This window comes from Mixophyes fleayi, chromosome 6 (genome assembly GCF_038048845.1).
Source record: "Mixophyes fleayi isolate aMixFle1 chromosome 6, aMixFle1.hap1, whole genome shotgun sequence".
Taxonomy (NCBI): domain Eukaryota; kingdom Metazoa; phylum Chordata; class Amphibia; order Anura; family Limnodynastidae; genus Mixophyes; species Mixophyes fleayi.
Genome location: NC_134407.1, coordinates 224636490 through 224655245, shown reverse-complemented (window position 1 = coordinate 224655245; position 18756 = coordinate 224636490). Strand labels below are relative to the sequence as shown.

Here is an 18756-nt window from a genome sequence, read left to right as displayed (position 1 = left end):
TTCAGGCCTTCAGATCGTGCAGTCTCCTGTCACACAGGTTATAGATTTGCAGAATCGCCTCCAAGTTGTTCACTCATACCCATATACACCTATTGTCTGCCACCCCTTATTGATTCAAAGCAGTAGGATCCGGTCTCACAAAGGTACCTACTGGCACTTGTAACAAGTGGTTTAACAATGCGTGGAGCTGCAATCAAAGGGTTAACACATCAAAACCACACATGTGCACACTGGCACCAACTAGGCTCCTTGTTAGTCAAATGGGTTAATAATTCCCACACCAGCATTCAAAGAGCTGGCATGTTAAAGCAATATTGTTTATACATCATGGGTAAAACTTATTAAATGTTGTATTTAATATACAAAGGTACAGGGCATTTGGAAGTAATAAAAACGAACATATAATCAATGACATACAAAAAAAAAAATGCAATGCAGTCATAAAACAAACGGGATGAAATTACTGAGAATAAACACTTACATATCATAATCTGTATGGCTGGACAAAGGCAAAATGAAATGAACAGTCCTTTAATTAGATTGAATCCCCAAAAGCTGACAATTTCCCACTCATAAACAGTATTTGAATATTTTTCACTGTTTAAGTAGGGCAGTGTATATGCTAGTGCAGGGGAGGAAATAGTTTAACTTCTATAACTTATCTCTGACATACCACAGAGACATAACTTCCCCTTTAATAAACCAGTCATTACCTTCCATACATTTACCTATCAAATATGATGGCATTGTAACATTAGCAAATATCATTCCAAAAGATATGTGGCTACTGTGTTTTCTCTGTACAGCAGTTACACACCTCTGTACAGCAGTTACACACCTCTGTACAGCTGTTACACACCTCTGTACAACTGTTACACACCTCTGTACAACTGTTACACACCTCTGTACAGCAGTTACACACCTCTGTACAGCAGTTACACACCTCTGTACAGCAGTTACACACCTCTGTACAGCAGTTACACACCTCTGTACAGCTGTTACACACCTCTGTACAGCTGTTACACACCTCTGTACAGCAGTTACACACCTCTGTACAGCTGTTAGACACCTCTGTACAGCTGTTAGACACCTCTGTACAGCTGTTAGACACCTCTGTACAGCTGTTAGACACCTCTGTACAGCGGTTACACACCTGTACAGCTGTTACACACCTCTGTACAGCTGTTACACACCTCTGTACAGCAGTTACACACCTCTGTACAGCAGTTAGACACCTCTGTACAGCAGTTAGACACCTCTGTACAGCTGTTACACACCTCTGTACAGCTGTTACACACCTCTGTACAGCGGTTAGACACCTCTGTACAGCGGTTAGACACCTCTGTACAGCAGTTACACACCTCTGTACAGCAGTTACACACCTCTGTACAGCGGTTAGACACCTCTTTCGTTTTCTCCTCATGAGTATAAAGTGGCACACTGATTTCTCAAAACATGAAATATGAGGAAATGTGCTTTGAAGTTTATTTTTTTGAGAATAACTTTTTCAAGGAAATACAAGTAATATCACGAAAATAGACATAAGTTAAACAAATGTACATCTGTAAACTTATAGAATTAGGGAAAAAGAGGAAAATAGAATTGGAGTAGACTTAGAGGGAAAATGAAAAGGGGTGGGAGAGCAAAACTAGCATAGTAACCATTCAGTAAGTAACATTGCATGAGATTGCATACATGACACATTACATATGAAAACCGAGTAAAATAAAATACATTACTAACAGACGAAAGTTACATGCCCAGTCAATCCATGATACTAAAACCGTAGAGTACGCATCATGTAAGACACAAGTAAAGGACGCTTGGAAGAGGTGGGGGGGGGGGGTAAATTGTTGTCTAAGAAGTTAGCAAGTTTCAGGACTAGAGTATCAGATAATATGCAATGGGAGTTCGGCCTCAAAGTGGCCTGTCCAAGGTGACCATATTTTTTTTGGGGGGGAGGGTGAGTGCCATAGCATGGATTGGGCCAAGTGTTTTGCTTGATAGAATTTGGATAGATTGGGTACTCTCAAGTTCTCCCTTCCTACGGTGTCTAAACATAGTTCACCTTATGCTTTCTACCTGCCCATATAAATTATGAGAAAGAGATTGTTGAAGGATTTTTAAGTATTTTCTCAGGTACAGGAACTGCGCCCAAAATAAGACCTAAGTTTGTTCAACCTTGCCAGGTCAGAAACCCATTCCATTGCAGTTGTTGACTCCGCTCTGTGATTTTACGTGGTCTTCTGCTTCAAGGCTGCATCGCTGTTCCTAAACGCTTCAACTTTGTAATAATATCCCTTACAGTTGATCGTGGAATATCCAGCAGAGATGAAATTTCACGAACCGTCTTATTGCTAAGGTGGCATCCTATCGCAGTATCAAGCTTAAAGTCACTGAGCTCTTCATTTGCAAACATTTGTGATACAAAATGGATTTTTTCTGGAGACTGCATGGCTAGGTGCTTGATTTTATACACCTCTGGCAACGGGTGTGATTGAAACACCTCAATTTAATAATTAACAGGTGTGGCCAAATACTTTTGGTCATATCTTCTATCTTCCTTTCACGCCGCACCTCTTCTGCCTCCCCTCTCTACCTTGCCTTACATTGACTCCCCAACCCCTACAGAATCCTTTTCAAACTCCTCACCAATACCTACAAAGGCCTCTCCCACTCATCTGCCCCATATATCTCTAGCCTCCTCTCCATCCACACTCCCGCCCGCTCCCTGTGCTCGGCCAATGACCGTCGCCTCTCCTCCACTCTGATCCCCTCATCCCACTCCAATATCCAAGATTTCTCCCGTGTTGCCCCCCTTCATTGAAACAACCTACCTCGCTCCATACTTCTGTCCCCTAACTTGTGCTCCTTCAAATGGGCACTTAAAACTTTGTTCCTGAAAGCCTATCAGCCATCCACCTAAACCTTTCTCGATCTCCTCCACTCGTTCTTATCTCCTCTCTCCTCATGGCCCATTTTTTCACTCCTCCCCCGCTATATCCCCATAACTGACTCCCCTCTGTGCCTGCTGTCTGTTTACCCTCCCTTAGGATGTAAGATCTTATGAGCAGGGCTCCCTTCTTCCTTCCTGTCTCTATACCTATTCTTCTGCTCCAACTTCACTACAATGCCCATGCCTGGAGCTTCTGAAGTCTTGGTATTATTAGTTTATTGTACTGTACTGTTTCACCCTGTATAGTGTAATGTTTGTATTGTGTACGTTGCTGCGGAAATCTTGTGGCGCCTAATAAAGGATGATGATCATAACTATATGTGCTTCAGACCAGGGATTTATCAGAAGTTAGATTTATAATGCAATAAGTATAACTGCTTTGTATTTTAAGAGCAGACGTTTTTAGACTCACTGGTAATATATGCAGAGGAGTGAGGACAGGAGTTAGTGATGGATGTGTCTTAATGCACGGTAATCAGTTGTAGACTGGCAGAGGAGTTCAGGACACTGCCTGAGATTACGAGGTCTCTGGAGCCTGGAGCTGGGAAACGTCAGTCACTGAAGTCTCCAGATTTAGAAAAGACTGTTGTTTGGGGTGGCAGGTCGGGGTATGATAGGCGTCTGTCCGGTTGCAACAAAATATAACTTAGTCCGGCACTGAAATGACTGCTCAGACTCGGTACCAACGCTGGGGATCTGCACCCCAAAAATAGATAATTAAAACAACCAAGGTATGTGGTGGTATGCCCGAGTCTGCCACAAAAACACTCATGCACAAAGTATATAATTAAAAAATGTTTATTCTAACATGTAAAAAACCATAATAGGTACAACCAATGTGGGCTATCACCGGTGCCAAAACAATTGGTAGCGAGGTAGGTGCACCTACACGCTAACCAGATATTAAATATACCAGTCCAGCAACTGTATAAAAACCGTTCCACTCTATTAATATAGAGATTGTGATATGATTTTCACGGAATTTCCAAACCCTATCAGGGATAATAATATGGAGAATAAAGTGGTGTGTTTGGGAGGTCCAACTCCGGGATAACTGATGAAATCCAATACGGAATGTCTGTCCGGTTGCACAACATGTTGAGGTCACGTTTGTTGTGTTGGTCGGAGCAACGAATGGCAGTGGGAAAGTGATAATCTGCAAGGAAATCTGAGGAGTCTCGTAGTTGAGCTAGATGATAATCCGCCGCCTGGTAAGTGTTAGTAAGGAGTCAGATGGATTGTCGATTCGTCAGCGGATAACGGAACGCCAGGGTTGTCTAAAATCTAGGCCAGGGCTTTGGCAGCCGAGTTTTCCCATCTAGTAGGCACACGCCGGGGCCAATGTTGCACGTATTTTTTCCGTGTCAATGGACACAGCTCTGCTCCGTATGGTATCTGGGAGCCAATTTTGATCAAATATACTATTTTTAGAAGAGGGGAGTCCCCGATATCTATAAATTTTAAGTTTTGGTTGACGGAGTTCAGGCTTCCTGGGTCTGCTCACGGTGGCTGCCTGGCTACGTATCCAGTTTATATTTTCTGTATACGTGCACAAGTAGCTGGTGTCCTTTTTATTTGCTTAAAAGTTTCTCTGACAACCCAGCATATAGTTTAATGTACACCTAATTAAATAACCTTTCCAAGCTAATTAGACAGTCTACTCTAAGTAGAAAGGAACATGGATGATGAGGGGGAAGCAAGGTTGTGACCTGCATATGTTAAGTGAATTTCCTGAAAGGTTCTGTATGCTAATAATAAAGCAGATGGAGTAGGTCCGCTCGAGGGATTGGACTCCTCACACAACTCGCATGTTAAAAAACATTATATGAAATACTGTGATGTGAAGGGGTGTTCCACCAATTATAATGAATATATACAGATTTACATTTTCATGTTGTACATCCACATGAAATAAGGTTGGTCTCCAGAGCACTCCTAGTTTATTAATTCACAAATTTAAAATATTGATCAGTTAATTTTATTGGTCCATGTCATGTGCAAGCTAATGTTTAGGCATAAATCTGCAAATATATGTTTGTGTATTACTTCCTAGAAATAGTGTGACCTGGTGCTCTTAGAAGCTGTTAGATCAATGGGTTTTGTGGATGTTAAACCACCCAGGGGGGCTGGTAGATAAGGATAGCACCTTATACCATTTATGGCAGGATGGCAAATGTGAATGCCTTTGAGGAGATCTCTTGCAAGACAATGAAATCTCACACATGTTTGGGAGGCCCCAGACAGGCCGACTGCAGAGACTGGGTTGTATGTTAATGACAGATTCAAGCTGAATAAGGGCACAGGAAAAGATCATATCATTTTCTCCAATATCATACATACCAGAGGCATGTGTGGTATGCAGATGAAGGGAAACTTAGGACCTGTTGTGTGAAGGTAAAATCATGTTCGTAAACCATACTGTTGAAAAGTTAGGACGGTGTAAAGAAAACTTGACTTAGAGGTATTCAAACAGCAAAGTCATAAGACCCTAATTTGCATTCTCCCCTCCTGTTGGTTCTGACCTCACAGGGAAGGGGGCTGGGGGGCCCTGTAGCTTGACTTTAAAACTGTATTGAAAATGTAACCCTGGGTTCTTCTTCTGAGGGAGTAATTGAAGAGGTTCCATTTTTTCCTGCTCCTCCCGGCACCACAAACTGGATTCTAAGTGAGGTATCAATTCTGTGTTTTATCCTTTTTATTTTATAAGAAACAATTGCACTATATTTGTATGTCATTTTATTATCTTTTTATCTTAAGCATTGTGGATGTGTCTTCCATATTAAATTACACTTAATAAGTTCTAGTCTCTGTGTTCTTATGAATTCACGCGACAGTTTGGTCCAGACGCTACCTAATTGAAACTGTGCAAACCTTGTGGGTTAAGTGAACTCTGATTAAAGTAAATTGTGTTGGATTAATGCTAGGGAGAACCGAAGGCTTCCTAAATAAGAGTGTCAGCTCTTATCCGAAAAAACCTTGGTGGTGGTAATTAGTATCGCAAAGCTAGTGTGTGGCATAGATAGGGAAGTATTTAATCATTTTAGACATACCAAGTGGTTGTTGTGTGGTTAACCCTGTGTCACGTAAGCGTCACGCAGACTCAGGTGAGTGCTGTTCGTGACAGTCCACAAAGGCGAAATATTTAAAATAAATGAAAAGTATAAAGAAGAGAAGATAGTTTAAAAAACATTGACCCACTGTGGAAGCCGATAATTTGTGTATATTTTATTTCACCCAAGTGATCTGTACTTTAAACTGATTTGCAGCTATCAAGGTTGAGAATATAATTAGCGCAGTTCAGTCACATATTATTAGGCTGGATTTAGCACACATTAGTGTTCCTACCTAATAAGAGTTATCTGCCTGATAGTGGATGGATACGATTAACAATAGGGACATGATGTGGAGTCGGGAACCTAAATGTATTTGGCAGTGATTGCTTGATATGGTCTAGTAACTGTAACCAAAGGAGTACATAGAGTTCTTAGCGCTTTTTAACTAGGTTCTGTGTGCTCTCCGATAAGATTAACCTTGTTACTTCCCACCGAGGTGACTGACCAAAGTTTTTAAAACACTTTTGTTTGACAAGACATAATTTACATTCATATCTATTAATTTAATATTTGTTTGGGGGCCCCCACCCTGGCAGTAGCTTAGGGAGGAATCGCAGAAAGTACATTTAGCCTAGTAAATCAGAATTTGGTTGAGAGAGGGGCTCAGCATCGACATTCATCCTTCCCTGGTAAAAAAGCCCCTAATGTTAAGTGCTATTGAAAGTTATTTTATTATGAAAACTCATATTTTAGCTTTGTCTGGGCCTTCATAATCACAGGATTCCACCAATTATCTTGCATCTCCTTGCGACCATGGACAATTCCTCTTAAAGCAGTCTCCTTTCTTTATCATTATTTAGCAAGAGTTTAGAGTGACCCATGGCATTTATCCTTTCCTTCTGTTATCTCCCGTTATGTTTGGTCCATTCATAGCTCTCAATTCAGAGATTCTAAGACCCTACTGCTATTAGACAAGACCTGCAGTCAACCGAGTAATCATGAGCATATCGCATTCAGCAAGAATGGCGCTGCTATAGGTGAAGACCTCGCGAAGCACTTCTAGGGGTCTTATTATCTCATCAGGAATTGCCCTAACACCCAACTCCTAAATCGGCAATATCTTGGCAATGACGATTCGTACTTTCGAACAATTTTTTCCACTTCAATTGTTAGCTTGAATTCCAAAATTGATGGAACCTTTAGATTGTAAGCAAAAACGTATATATGTACAAATTGGTTAATAAAAGAGAGAGCCCCATAAAGTAGTAGTTCGTTCAAAACCCCTTTAGTTGTTTCTCGTCTGGTCAGTTAAAGTGGACCTGCCATATAGTTTGGAAAGTTTAACGATCATATAACCAAAGTAAAAGCCTAATTTTAATGTACAGTTTAGGCGCACACATCGTTCTTGGGACAAGTATAAATATATGTGTATTTCCCTACTTCTAGTCATAATGTTTTAGGAACCACTTCTACTAGCTGTTGGTGTGGGCTGTCTTGTGGTCTGAAAAATCTGAAATGCATCTTATGATCATTCCAAGTGCAACTTAACACAGTCTGCAGATTTTATAGTTCTTTAGGAGCTCAGTGAGGAGCTTAGTCAGCTGGTATATGGGCTGTTGACTCTCATTAATACTCAAATATTTATGTCTGTACACAAGACGGCTAACTCTATACTGGCATCTAACACATTAATTATAGCAGAATCGGTACAGCTTTAGTACGCCGTAAATATGACATGTTTATATGTTGTTTGATTAGATAACTCTTTAATATACTGTTGTGTGTAGTTGACAGATCTTTAGAATTTAAAAAAATAAAATAATCAAAAATCTAAATCTATTTTTTCCCCTCCAACAGGCCCATTTGATGAGCGTAATACATCACTCAACCCTATGTCTTCAAATTACGTGGACACAGATACTAGTGATTTTAAGAATGACAATTGCTTTAATGAATGTGAAGTGAAGAAGAGACCAAGGGGATTCATAGAACATGTAATTGAAGAAAATGCTGTGCACACTGACACTTATTCTCCTGCTTATATTAAGGACGAATCAGTCTCATGTGATGGAGGAAACCTCACAGACACTGACATTTATACACCCACAGATCATACACAATATACATCTACTGATATTAAGGAGGAATCGGTCTCATGTGAAGGAGGAAACCTCACAGACACTGACATTTATACACCTACAGATCATACACAATATACATCTACTGATATTAAGGAGGAATCAGCCTCATGTGATGGAAGAAACCTCACATACACTGACATTTATACACCCACAGATCATACACAATATACATCTACTGATATTAAGGAGGAATCAGTCTCATGTGATGGAGGAAACCTGACAGACACTGACATTTATACACCCACAGATCATACACAATATACATCTACTGATATTAAGGAGGAATCAGTCTCATGTGATGGAGGAAACCTGACAGACACTGACATTTATACACCTACAGATCATACACAATATACATCCACACATATTGAGGAATTTCTGTTATGCGAAGGAGGAAACCTCACAGTCCCTAACATCAATAGACCTCTAGAATGTACAATATCATCACGTCCTTTTCCGTATAACAGAACAGACAGCTTTGACAATCAAGGATTGAATAAACACTGTGATCTTGCTAAACATATGGAGCTTACATGTTTTAAATGTCCTGAATGCGGGAAATATTTTTCCTCAAAATTATTACTGGAAAAACATCAGAGAACCCACACTGGTGAGAAACTATTTCAGTGCCCTGAGTGTGGGAAACATCTGTGTGATAAATCTAGCTTAGCTAAACATCTTAGAACACACACTGGAGAGAAGCCATTTGTATGTTCCAAGTGTGGAAAATCATATAGCGAAAGCTCTGCTCTGGCCGTTCATTGGCGACTTCACAGCGAAATACCCCCTTTTCAATGTTCGGAATGTGAAAAATCTTATAATTCGAAGCCAGCTCTCGTTGTACATCAGAGAATTCACACAGGAGAGAAACCATTTCAGTGCAGTGAATGTGACAAATCTTTCTACCTGCACTCATCTTTTCGAAGACATAAGAAAATTCACACAGGAGTGAAACCGTTTACATGCTCTCAATGTGGGAAATGTTTTCTGAGAAAAGGACATCTTATTGTACATGAGAAAACTCACACTGGGGAAAAGCCACACTCCTGTTCTGAGTGTGGTAAACGGTTCCTTGTGAAAGGGAAGTTATTAAGGCATCTAAAGACCCACACGGGTGAAAAACCTTTTGAATGCTCAGAATGTGGGAAATGTTTTTCAGAGAATATGCAGCTTTCAAGACATCACAGAACTCACACGGGCGAAAAACCGTTTTTCTGTGTTGAATGCGGAGAATGTTTTGCTGTGAAACAAACATTACTCATACACCAAAGGTCTCATACAGGTGAGAAAAAATTTGAATGCTCAGTGTGTAGCAAAAGCTTTGTAAGTAAGGAAAGCCTTCTTGTCCATCAGAGGCTTCACACTGGAGAGACGCCTTTTAAATGTTCTGAATGTGGAAAGTGTTGTCGCGACAAGACGGCTCTTGTTATACATCAGCGAGTTCACACAGGAGAGAAGCCATATGTGTGCTTGGAATGTGGTAAATGTTATAAATCAAAAGATAATTTGGTTCTACATCAAAGAGCTCACATGGGTGAAAAGCCATTTGCATGTAGTGTTTGTGGGAAATGCTATTTAAGGAATGCCCAGCTGAAAGTACATCAGAGATCTCACACAGGAGAGAAGCCATTTGAATGCTCGGAATGTGGGGACTGTTTTGCCATTAAAGAGGCATTAGTCAGACATTTCAGAACTCACACGGGTGAAAGACCATTTTGTTGTTCCGACTGCGGCAAATGTTTCAGTAGAAATGCCCATCTAACCAACCACAAGAGAGTTCATACTGGAGAAAAGCCTTTTGCTTGCTCTGAATGTGGGAAATGTTTTAGTGTCACCTCGACTCTAGCCGTACATCGTAAAGGACACTTCAATGACAAACCTTTTCAGTGTTCAGAGTGCGGGAAGCGGTTTGCCACGAAGAAATCATTAAACCGACATCTAACCATTCATTCAGGTGAAAAACCATTCCAGTGCTCAGATTGCCCAAAATGTTATCGAAGGAGTGATCAGCTTCTTAAGCATCAGACAATCCATACGTGGCTGAAAGAATGAGCGTATGGAGGTGTTGTTGTCTTTGTTATTGGATGGAGCATACAAGTAATAGACAATCATTGGTTCTGATGTACCAACATTAAATCAATGTATATTTTGTTTTTCTAAAAATGTAATGGCTATTACTCAAACGATTATTTTGTTTGATAGGAGTGTGTGAAAGAAATAGCACAGTGCTGCTTAATTATGAAATTATAATGGTGAAAAATAATGTCCCACATTTTCAAGTTAAGGGTTTTGTTTAACCGTTAAATTATGCAGCTGTTTATTATTGCTACAAATATGCAGTGCTTAGTACTTGCTACAAACATGTTTGGGCATAATTTGCTGGTTTTATGTGTGTAGAGATGTACAGGGAAAGATCTGTATTGCTCTATGTAGCTGTTTTGTTTCTATGTATTATGCGGAATTCAATAAAAAGCACGTTGAACAGATTTAAAGCTGCTGTTTGCTTAGGTGCTCATGGGTAAACAATGTAGTATAATACTTTTAAAGTTAATATTTTAAAATTATTTGAAACTGCCCTCCCCCTTGGTCGCCTGTCTCAGGACCTACATGTTTCCTTGTCTGCTCCCTGGTTTACAGATGACCGTTGTTCATGAGAAAAGTTATGAAATGTAAGTTTCCGTATGTATTATTTAATTAGTAGAGTTCCCATTGGCACCCCTCCATTTTTATTATTATCCTCAATCACTGTTCAATGCAAAAGAAGATGGAGGGTTGCATCGCTGAAAATCAGATTGTGATGATTTTATTATGTGAATCATATAATCATAATAGTGTGTTTTGGGATGGATTACTTACACTTTACGTCATATGATCTCTCCGAGACTAAAATTGCGTATGTCTGTAATCTATTGTGTGTGTGTGTGTGTGTGTGTGTGTATATATGTGTATATATATATATATATATATATATATATATATATATATATATATATATATATATATATATATTCCACTATATATATATATATATATATATATATATATTCCACTATATATATATATTTCACTATATCTATATCCTTATTTCCTTTCAGTGGAATGGTAATAGATTTCTTTCACACACTACTACCAGGATCTTCATAATAAGGCAGATTACAAATGAAACAGAATACATTGCCACATTAGTACATTAAATGACTGCTTAGCACATATAACACTATAACTTGATTTAGCGCTAAATCATTCTATCTAGTCCCTTGTTAATTTCAACTAAATCGTCCATGTGCAGTTATGAAGTCAGAATCGTCCTACTCTTCCCTTTTACAAAGAGTTGTATGGTACATTGAATGTCTTTTTAAGTGTGAACATAATCATTAAGCACAAATCATTGAGTCACATTTTCTTAGGGCATGCTAACACCCCCATGTAATCCCTGAGATGGAACATGGTTTTACTCTTTAAAGATTAAGTGGGGAATACTTGTGACAGGTCTCTGATGGGCTTAGCTATGTCAAGATATTCATGTTTGTTAATTACAAAACTATTTCTGTGTTACGATGCAGTGTTTGCCATAAGCTCTGCTCCATCAGCATTCTTTGCACTGTAAGGTTAAGTTTGTGTTATATGGTCACTATGCTCCTTCCAGAAATGCAGCCATAGTTGGTGTCAAGTATGGCAGCATTCTCCTTCTCACCAAAGGAAGAGCTTGATAAGAAAGGTTCTATAAATTGATTTGAGCAACTTCCATTTATTTATTTGTCTGAGAGGCATGTTGGTGTCAGTAGCTGAGGGGGAGTGCTGACATTGGATTGCTATTTGGAGGCTTCTGGGGTACCTCTTTGGTAAGTTAGCTCTCAATTTAAAAACACATATGTATGGCCCAAATATATGGGACTCTCATTGTCTCATTGTTTAGAGTTAGGACCACCCTATTAGCAAAAGCGCCTTGGAGTGGCGGGTGGCTTTAACATACATTTGCAAATGTGTGCAACTAAGAATTTTGCACTTTTATCTACAGTAGAAATGGCAGATCTGTTGCTGGCTATAGCAGTGTGCTGGGGGATCTCTCTGTGTGTTTGTTCCTTTTAAGAAAGGTTCTCATCAGCATTGTATATGCAATCCAAATTGGGAGCCACCTTGGCTATTTAGTGGATATGCCCTCGGACAGTCATGGGCATATCCTTAAAGTGACTCACAAGTGGATCACCCTATGAAATTCAAGCACCAGCATGAAATGCTCGCTTAGTGTAGAGTATGTTAGCTCAAGACTGGATGTCTAAGCTGGTGAGAAGACCTGACTGAAATAGGACCAAAGATGTGAAATTCCTCTAGTGTGGATGGTCCCCTGTGACTTCCAATTAGGACTGAATGTGACCCTTGGGTAAGTAGCATTCAATAGTGTCCTCTGATGTTTCTCTAGTAACCTTAGCACTCATCAATGACGATAACCTGAAGGCATTTCAATTGCTAGATAATTACTGTAAATTAACTGTTGTTTTCATAGTATACATTAACCACTTCATGACCAGTTTTATATTGTGTGTGGGAGGGGGGGGGGGGGTCCAAGAATCTTTTGGGGGGGTTTTGTTAGCATATTGTATTAAATATCTTTTTATAGTGTATCACCTATAAATAGGAGAGAAAGAGTGCAAAAAATACACTCTTTTTTTACTAAATTGTTTCTAGAGTTAGTTTTACACAATGTCTAAATTTGGACGCAATCGCGAATATGATACATAAATGTATTTTCCTATGACAACTCTTGAGTTGACCCAGCGTGAAATAATCATTTTGATTTATAATTAACTCTGGACAAACTATTATTAGTGTCAGTTGATTTCTTAACAAATAGCTATTTCTCTGGGTAACTCAAGAACTTCTTCCTATTCGATATTACTTGGATAAATTATGTCCCATCATCATGCGATCTGATCATGAGGAAAGTGGCCTCCTACGCTCTTGTTTCCCAGCAATGAGAGAGAGAAGAATTTAACCTGGCTGGATGGGAGATAAGGGTCTTCCCCTCAACAAGTTTGTACCTGAGAGCTAAAGGTCTTGAATAATGGCTTCAACACATGATTCATTTGAGCATATTGCAAAAAGGCTTCCAGGTGCACCCCAACTGCAGCTGTGAGATCTTCACGAGAGTCCAACTTTCATCATGTCCAAGAATATTAATGCTAAAATGCAGCTGTCTATTGAGGAGTGAGACTAACTCTGACAGGCCCTCATCCCTGGCGTAAAAGTGGAATAATGTTGAGTGCCAAAATCCAGACCGTCTTCCAATTAGCTGGACCAGCTAGCTGTGCTTCCAGGTATCTTCCTGAGGTTACAACCAGTAATACGCACGTGGAATCTTGGCGTCCTGGGAATATATGAATGAATATTAGGACCTGCTAGTCCAGCTGTATAGGTTGTATTATAGCTAAACCGTGGTTAAGAATCTCCCCAAAAAAATTGGGAAGTGCGAGAACATTTAGTTTTACTAATAAGATCATCTTTACTAAGCTTGTTTGACCAAGTATGGAAAGTGGAAGTTTTGACTGTACTGTTGTTTCCCTTTTAAAAAATTCTATAACATAATAATCTGTTTTGTATAATTAATTTATATTAATATCTACAGGACCAGATCAAACCTTCTAAAAAGGAAAAGTGGAGATTCCTAGAGAAGATTAATGAAGATCCCAATTTATGGACATATATCTTCGGGAGGAAAGAAGAACGTTTCTTATATAGTGATCTGGAATTTAGATTCTCAGAGACCATAGGTCCACTCTTTTTATAAAGTTCTTCCAGAATACTTAAGGCTTCCCATTCATCTTGAAAAAAAGTTTTCTTTGTCCTCTGGGTGAGAAGTAGTTATGTATGATTTTGATTTAGTTTGAGCTGTGTACTACTGAATTAAAGCACATATATGTCAATTTTAGTCAATAATGGATAAAACTGGAAACATTATAACCCAAATTGTCCTTAAATAAACTGGAAATTTACTTGAAAATTTGACCTAGCTCGAGGAAAATGATATTACAGCAAAGAATCTAATGTGTGTGAATGATATATGACATGACATATAAGTGCTCTATACTCTAGTAAGGAGATAAGAGATTATAATCTAAGAATTATATATACTGAATATGATAAAGCCAATTATGCTCTAAATGTATGAGTTACTTACTGAATATATAAGCCCAATAGGTAGTATTTGAATACTCAAGGACTATTATGGGATATGTTTTATATAGAAAATTCAGATGATAGCTTGGTTATCTAGAATTTACGATAGAGTATAGAAATTACGATTACAACACAAGATATTAATTTGGAAACTTGTAATACAGGGAACCGTGTATTTGCATAATTGTAATAACCTATGAAATTGATATTATTTAAGAAAACAATACAGCAGTTTTGACTGGAGCTTTTATTCAAAGATGGGTATCCGTTTATTAGCCGCAAGTAAAAACAACATATCTCTCTGAATCTCTCTTTTAAAGATAAATATACTATTGCCAGGTCAGGGTCTTTTAACCTTGATCATTTCTTCACTTTTCACTGGACACTTCTTTTTCACGTTTTTATAGTTCGCCAAGCTTAGGAATAGGTGGTGTTAATGAATAAAACAATAGGCATACAAGAATGTTTAATGTATACCAATAAAATCTGTTTTTATGTATTTATACTACGAGTGCTGTTACAGTCACCGAGGGCAACTATCAATTAGGGTTGGTGCAGGCCTTCCCAAAGTGCGGAGTCTAACGGACCCCCCCGGTCTTCACCAAGAAGTGTAGCCCCCTGCTGTGATATAGTATGAAGAGGGTGGGCTTCCGCGCTCCCTTTTGAGTGTGGAAAGCATAGATTTTGCTGCCAGGGGAACACAAAGCAAAAAGGGTAGTCCCTGCCCTTTGAAATGGACCAATAGTTGAGGATATAGGTCCCCTGGGGCACAGAGAAAGTGGGTGGGTAAGGTTGGTTAAGTAATGTAGTAGGGTGGATGGTATTCATCCAAAAGCATAACGTGGTCTGCTGTGATAGGGTGCAGATGAATGGCAGCAACCAGATACACGGGAGAAGTAATCCTGAGTTGCAGAAGGAAACAATACTGCATCACAAATGATCCGCAATAGAGGATAGCGAGTTTAACCAAAATGTATATCGCTAACGGGGATCTCACCGAGAGAGGTCAGAAGAATAACCAGGTCCAATACACAAGTAGTGTAAAACACAGGGAGGTTCAGAAGGCGTGGTCAATACAACAAACCATGTCAGATACACAAGGGTGCACAGTACAGAGAACAATCTAGAAAGAATGGTCAGTGAAACAAGCCAGGTCTGGTTCACGGAGAAAGTGAGTACAGATAATCCAGAAAGCATGGTGGGTGAAACAAGCCGAGTCTGGTTCATAGAGGCAGCGCAGTAGAGATAATCCAGAAAGCATGGTCTTCTTGCTGGCTCCTCTCCAACAACAGCGTTGTGACATCCGCAATGCTGCAAGGAGCCAGGTGCTGCTCTGCCTTCCCGCTGCTCTCTGTCTAGGAGCTGGAACGAGGGCTGCTGGACATTCAGAGATGATGTCTATCTGTGGGGCTGGGCCTGGAGCAAACGACAGTCAGCAGCAGCACCCCACTAAGCCCCCGAAGGCTTGAGCCCTTGGTTTCCGCACTGACTGCACCATCCTCCCTATGGTCCTGTTTCCAGGATAGGTTTTCAATTAATTGTAGCTGGGGGTAACAACCATTGTTTAGCACTCATAGACACTGGTCAGTAACAGTAAGTGTGGTCAGGAGCAAGCCAAAGATTCAGTGCTAAGCAGGACATCCGAAACATACTAAGGATGCCAGATACTAGTGCAGACATTCAAACTGCTGGTTTGAAATAACGACCGAGGTGCACCCGATGCAGGCGATGATGCCACACCCGATGCAGGCGATGATGCCAAGCCCGATGCAGGCGATGATGCCACACCCGATGCAGGCGATGATGCCACACTCGATGCAGATGATGATGCCACACCCGATGCAGGCGATGATGCCACACCCGATGCAGGCGATGCCACGCCCGATGCAGGCGATGATGCCACACTCGATGCAGATGATGATGCCACACCCGATGCAGGCGATGATGCCACACCCGATGCAGGCGATGCCACGCCCGATGCAGGCGATGATGCCACACTCGATGCAGGCAATGATGCCACACCCGATGCAGGCGATGATGCCACACCCGATGCAGGCGATGATGCCACACCCGTTGCAGGCGTTGATGCCACACCCGAGTGCATAAAGAGTTTTCAGTGCATCCAGACACTGATCTAATGTTACAGTAGGATCGGGTAATGCCACCGGCACCTGGGACCTGTGCAGCCAGCCCTCCCTGCACCTTAACCAGGATCAGAAAAATCTAAAGAGTACCCTAACTGGCATGTAGCTCAACTGACCATATGTAACAGGAATTTGTGCTCAAATAGTTGTAGTTTGTGACATCTACCATGAAACGAACATTCCGCCAATCGGTTCTACAGAAAGATCAAACACTGTCTGAGCACATGTTGACTCCCTCATTTGGAAAACTTCAGGAAGCCTCACTAAACAAAGAGATCATGGTGATAGTATTGTGGGCAGCACGGTGGCTCAGTGGTTAGCACTTCTGCCTCACAGCTCTGGGGTCATGACTTCGATTCCCGACCATGGCCTTATCGGTGTGGAGTTTGTATATTCTCCCTGTGGTTGCGTGGGTTTCCTCCGGGTGCTCCGGTTTCCTCTCACACTCCAAAAACATACTGGTAGGTTAATTGGCTGCTGACAAATTGACCCTAGTCTCTGTGTGTGTGTGTGTGTGTGTGTGTGTGTGTGTGTGTGTGTGTGTGTGTGTTAGAGAATTTAGACTGTAAGCCCAATGGGGCAGGGACTGATGTGAATGAGTTCTCTGTACAGCGCTGCGGAATTAGTGGCGCTATATAAATAAATAGATGATGATGAACGTGTCGGTAAACTAATACTAAAAAATACAGAAGAAGTCACACATTGTCATGTGTTAGACTGACAGCGGTGGCCTCTGTTATGGAAACAGCGTGGAACACTTGTAGATAAATTCATATATGGATTCTTATCACAGGAACCAGACACTGCAGTAAACCATAAAGGTTATAGGTTACATTGCTATACAAGAGCAGCTACTAATTCACTTTGATGCTTAAAAGACTCTGAAGTTCCAAACCAAAAGGAACACCTGTTATACTTATTTTAAATAATATCGAAGAGAACTCGCTCACATCAGTCCCTGCCCCATTGGAGCTTACAGTCTAAATCCCCTAATTTACAAGCTGAGAAAGACTAAGGGCAATTTTAATAGCAGCCAATTAACCTACCAGTATGTTTTTGGGGTGTGGGAGGAAACCGGAGCACCCGGAGGAAACCCACACAAACACGGGGAGAACATACAAACTCCTCACAGATAAAGCCATAGTTGGGAATCAAACTCATGACCCCAGTGCTGTGAGGCAGAACACGTTGAACCCCTTATCAGGGAAATTTGCTGTGATAATGGTAAAGGGTTTCTAAAAGCGGTGAGGGAGGAAGATTTTCATCCACTACCACCTCGTGAATATTTGTGATTTGTCAACAAACACCATCATAATCAGTTTGTGTCCAAGATTAAGATACAATGTAAAAAAAAGTGGGTAGACAGTGGTCCCAAATTAACTTTATACTTTTCTAAATTGTGTTATTGTTATGTTGAAAGTTTGTACAAAACAATACAGATGAAGAGCTGGAGTGTTATATAGCCCTTTCCGAGGACTAAGGGGCTGGCTTTAAATTTTAGAGCATCACATGACCAGCATTAAGTAATACAGCTGAGAATAGAGTCAAAGTAATCAGATTAGATTGTATAATTGAATCACATAACATGACATGGTATAACGCTGTGATAGTAAAACAAAAAAACAATATCATATTTGCGATAGATCTCTTTTGTGATATTTCTGTTAATAAAACCATTTTATGTAAGATAGTAAGTTGACATAGCCCTGGGTTGGACTGTAAATAAAATTGAATGCTTTGTTTTTGTGAGTAATATAAACACTTTGGGCTACATTTATTAAGCTGCGGGTTTGAAAAAGTGGGGATGTTGCCTATAGCAACCAATCAGATTCTAGCTGTCATTTTGTAGAAGGTACTAAATAAATGAAAGCTAGAATCTGATTGGTTGCTATAGGCAACATCCCCACTTTTTCAAACCCGCAGCTTAGTAAATCTAGCCCTTTGTGTTCTGTCAGATCAGAAAGAGCTCTAACATAGCCCATGACCATCATCTGCTATTTATATAATGCCACTAATTCCGCAGCGCTGTACAGAGAACTCACATCATTCCCTGCCCCATTGGAGCCTACTGTCTAAATTCCCTAACACACACACACAGACTAGGGTCAATTTGATAGGAGCCAATTAACCTACCAGTATGTTTTTGGAGTGTGGGAGGAAACTGAAGCACCCGGAGGAAACCCACATAAACACGGGGAGAACAAACTCCACACAGATAAGGCCATGGTCGGGCATCGAACTCATGAACCCAGCGCTGGGAGCCACCATGCTGACCGTATGTGTGATAT

General features: G+C 40.3%; 1 protein-coding gene and 1 pseudogene across 3 annotated transcripts in view; both read left to right on the top strand.

Moving 5' to 3' along the window:
* Positions 1 to 10636, top strand: part of LOC142160087 (uncharacterized) — a 34012-nt gene extending 23376 nt beyond the window's left edge. For all 3 annotated transcript variants that reach the window (XM_075215014.1, XM_075215013.1, XM_075215012.1), the window contains one exon: positions 7867 to 10636. In XM_075215014.1, the coding sequence (XP_075071115.1) occupies positions 7867 to 10202 (2336 nt within the window). In that variant the 3' untranslated portion in view covers positions 10203 to 10636. The remainder of the gene's footprint in view (positions 1 to 7866) is intronic.
* The window catches only part of LOC142160090 (uncharacterized), a 344815-nt pseudogene that overhangs the window by 36950 nt on the left and 289109 nt on the right, over positions 1 to 18756 (top strand).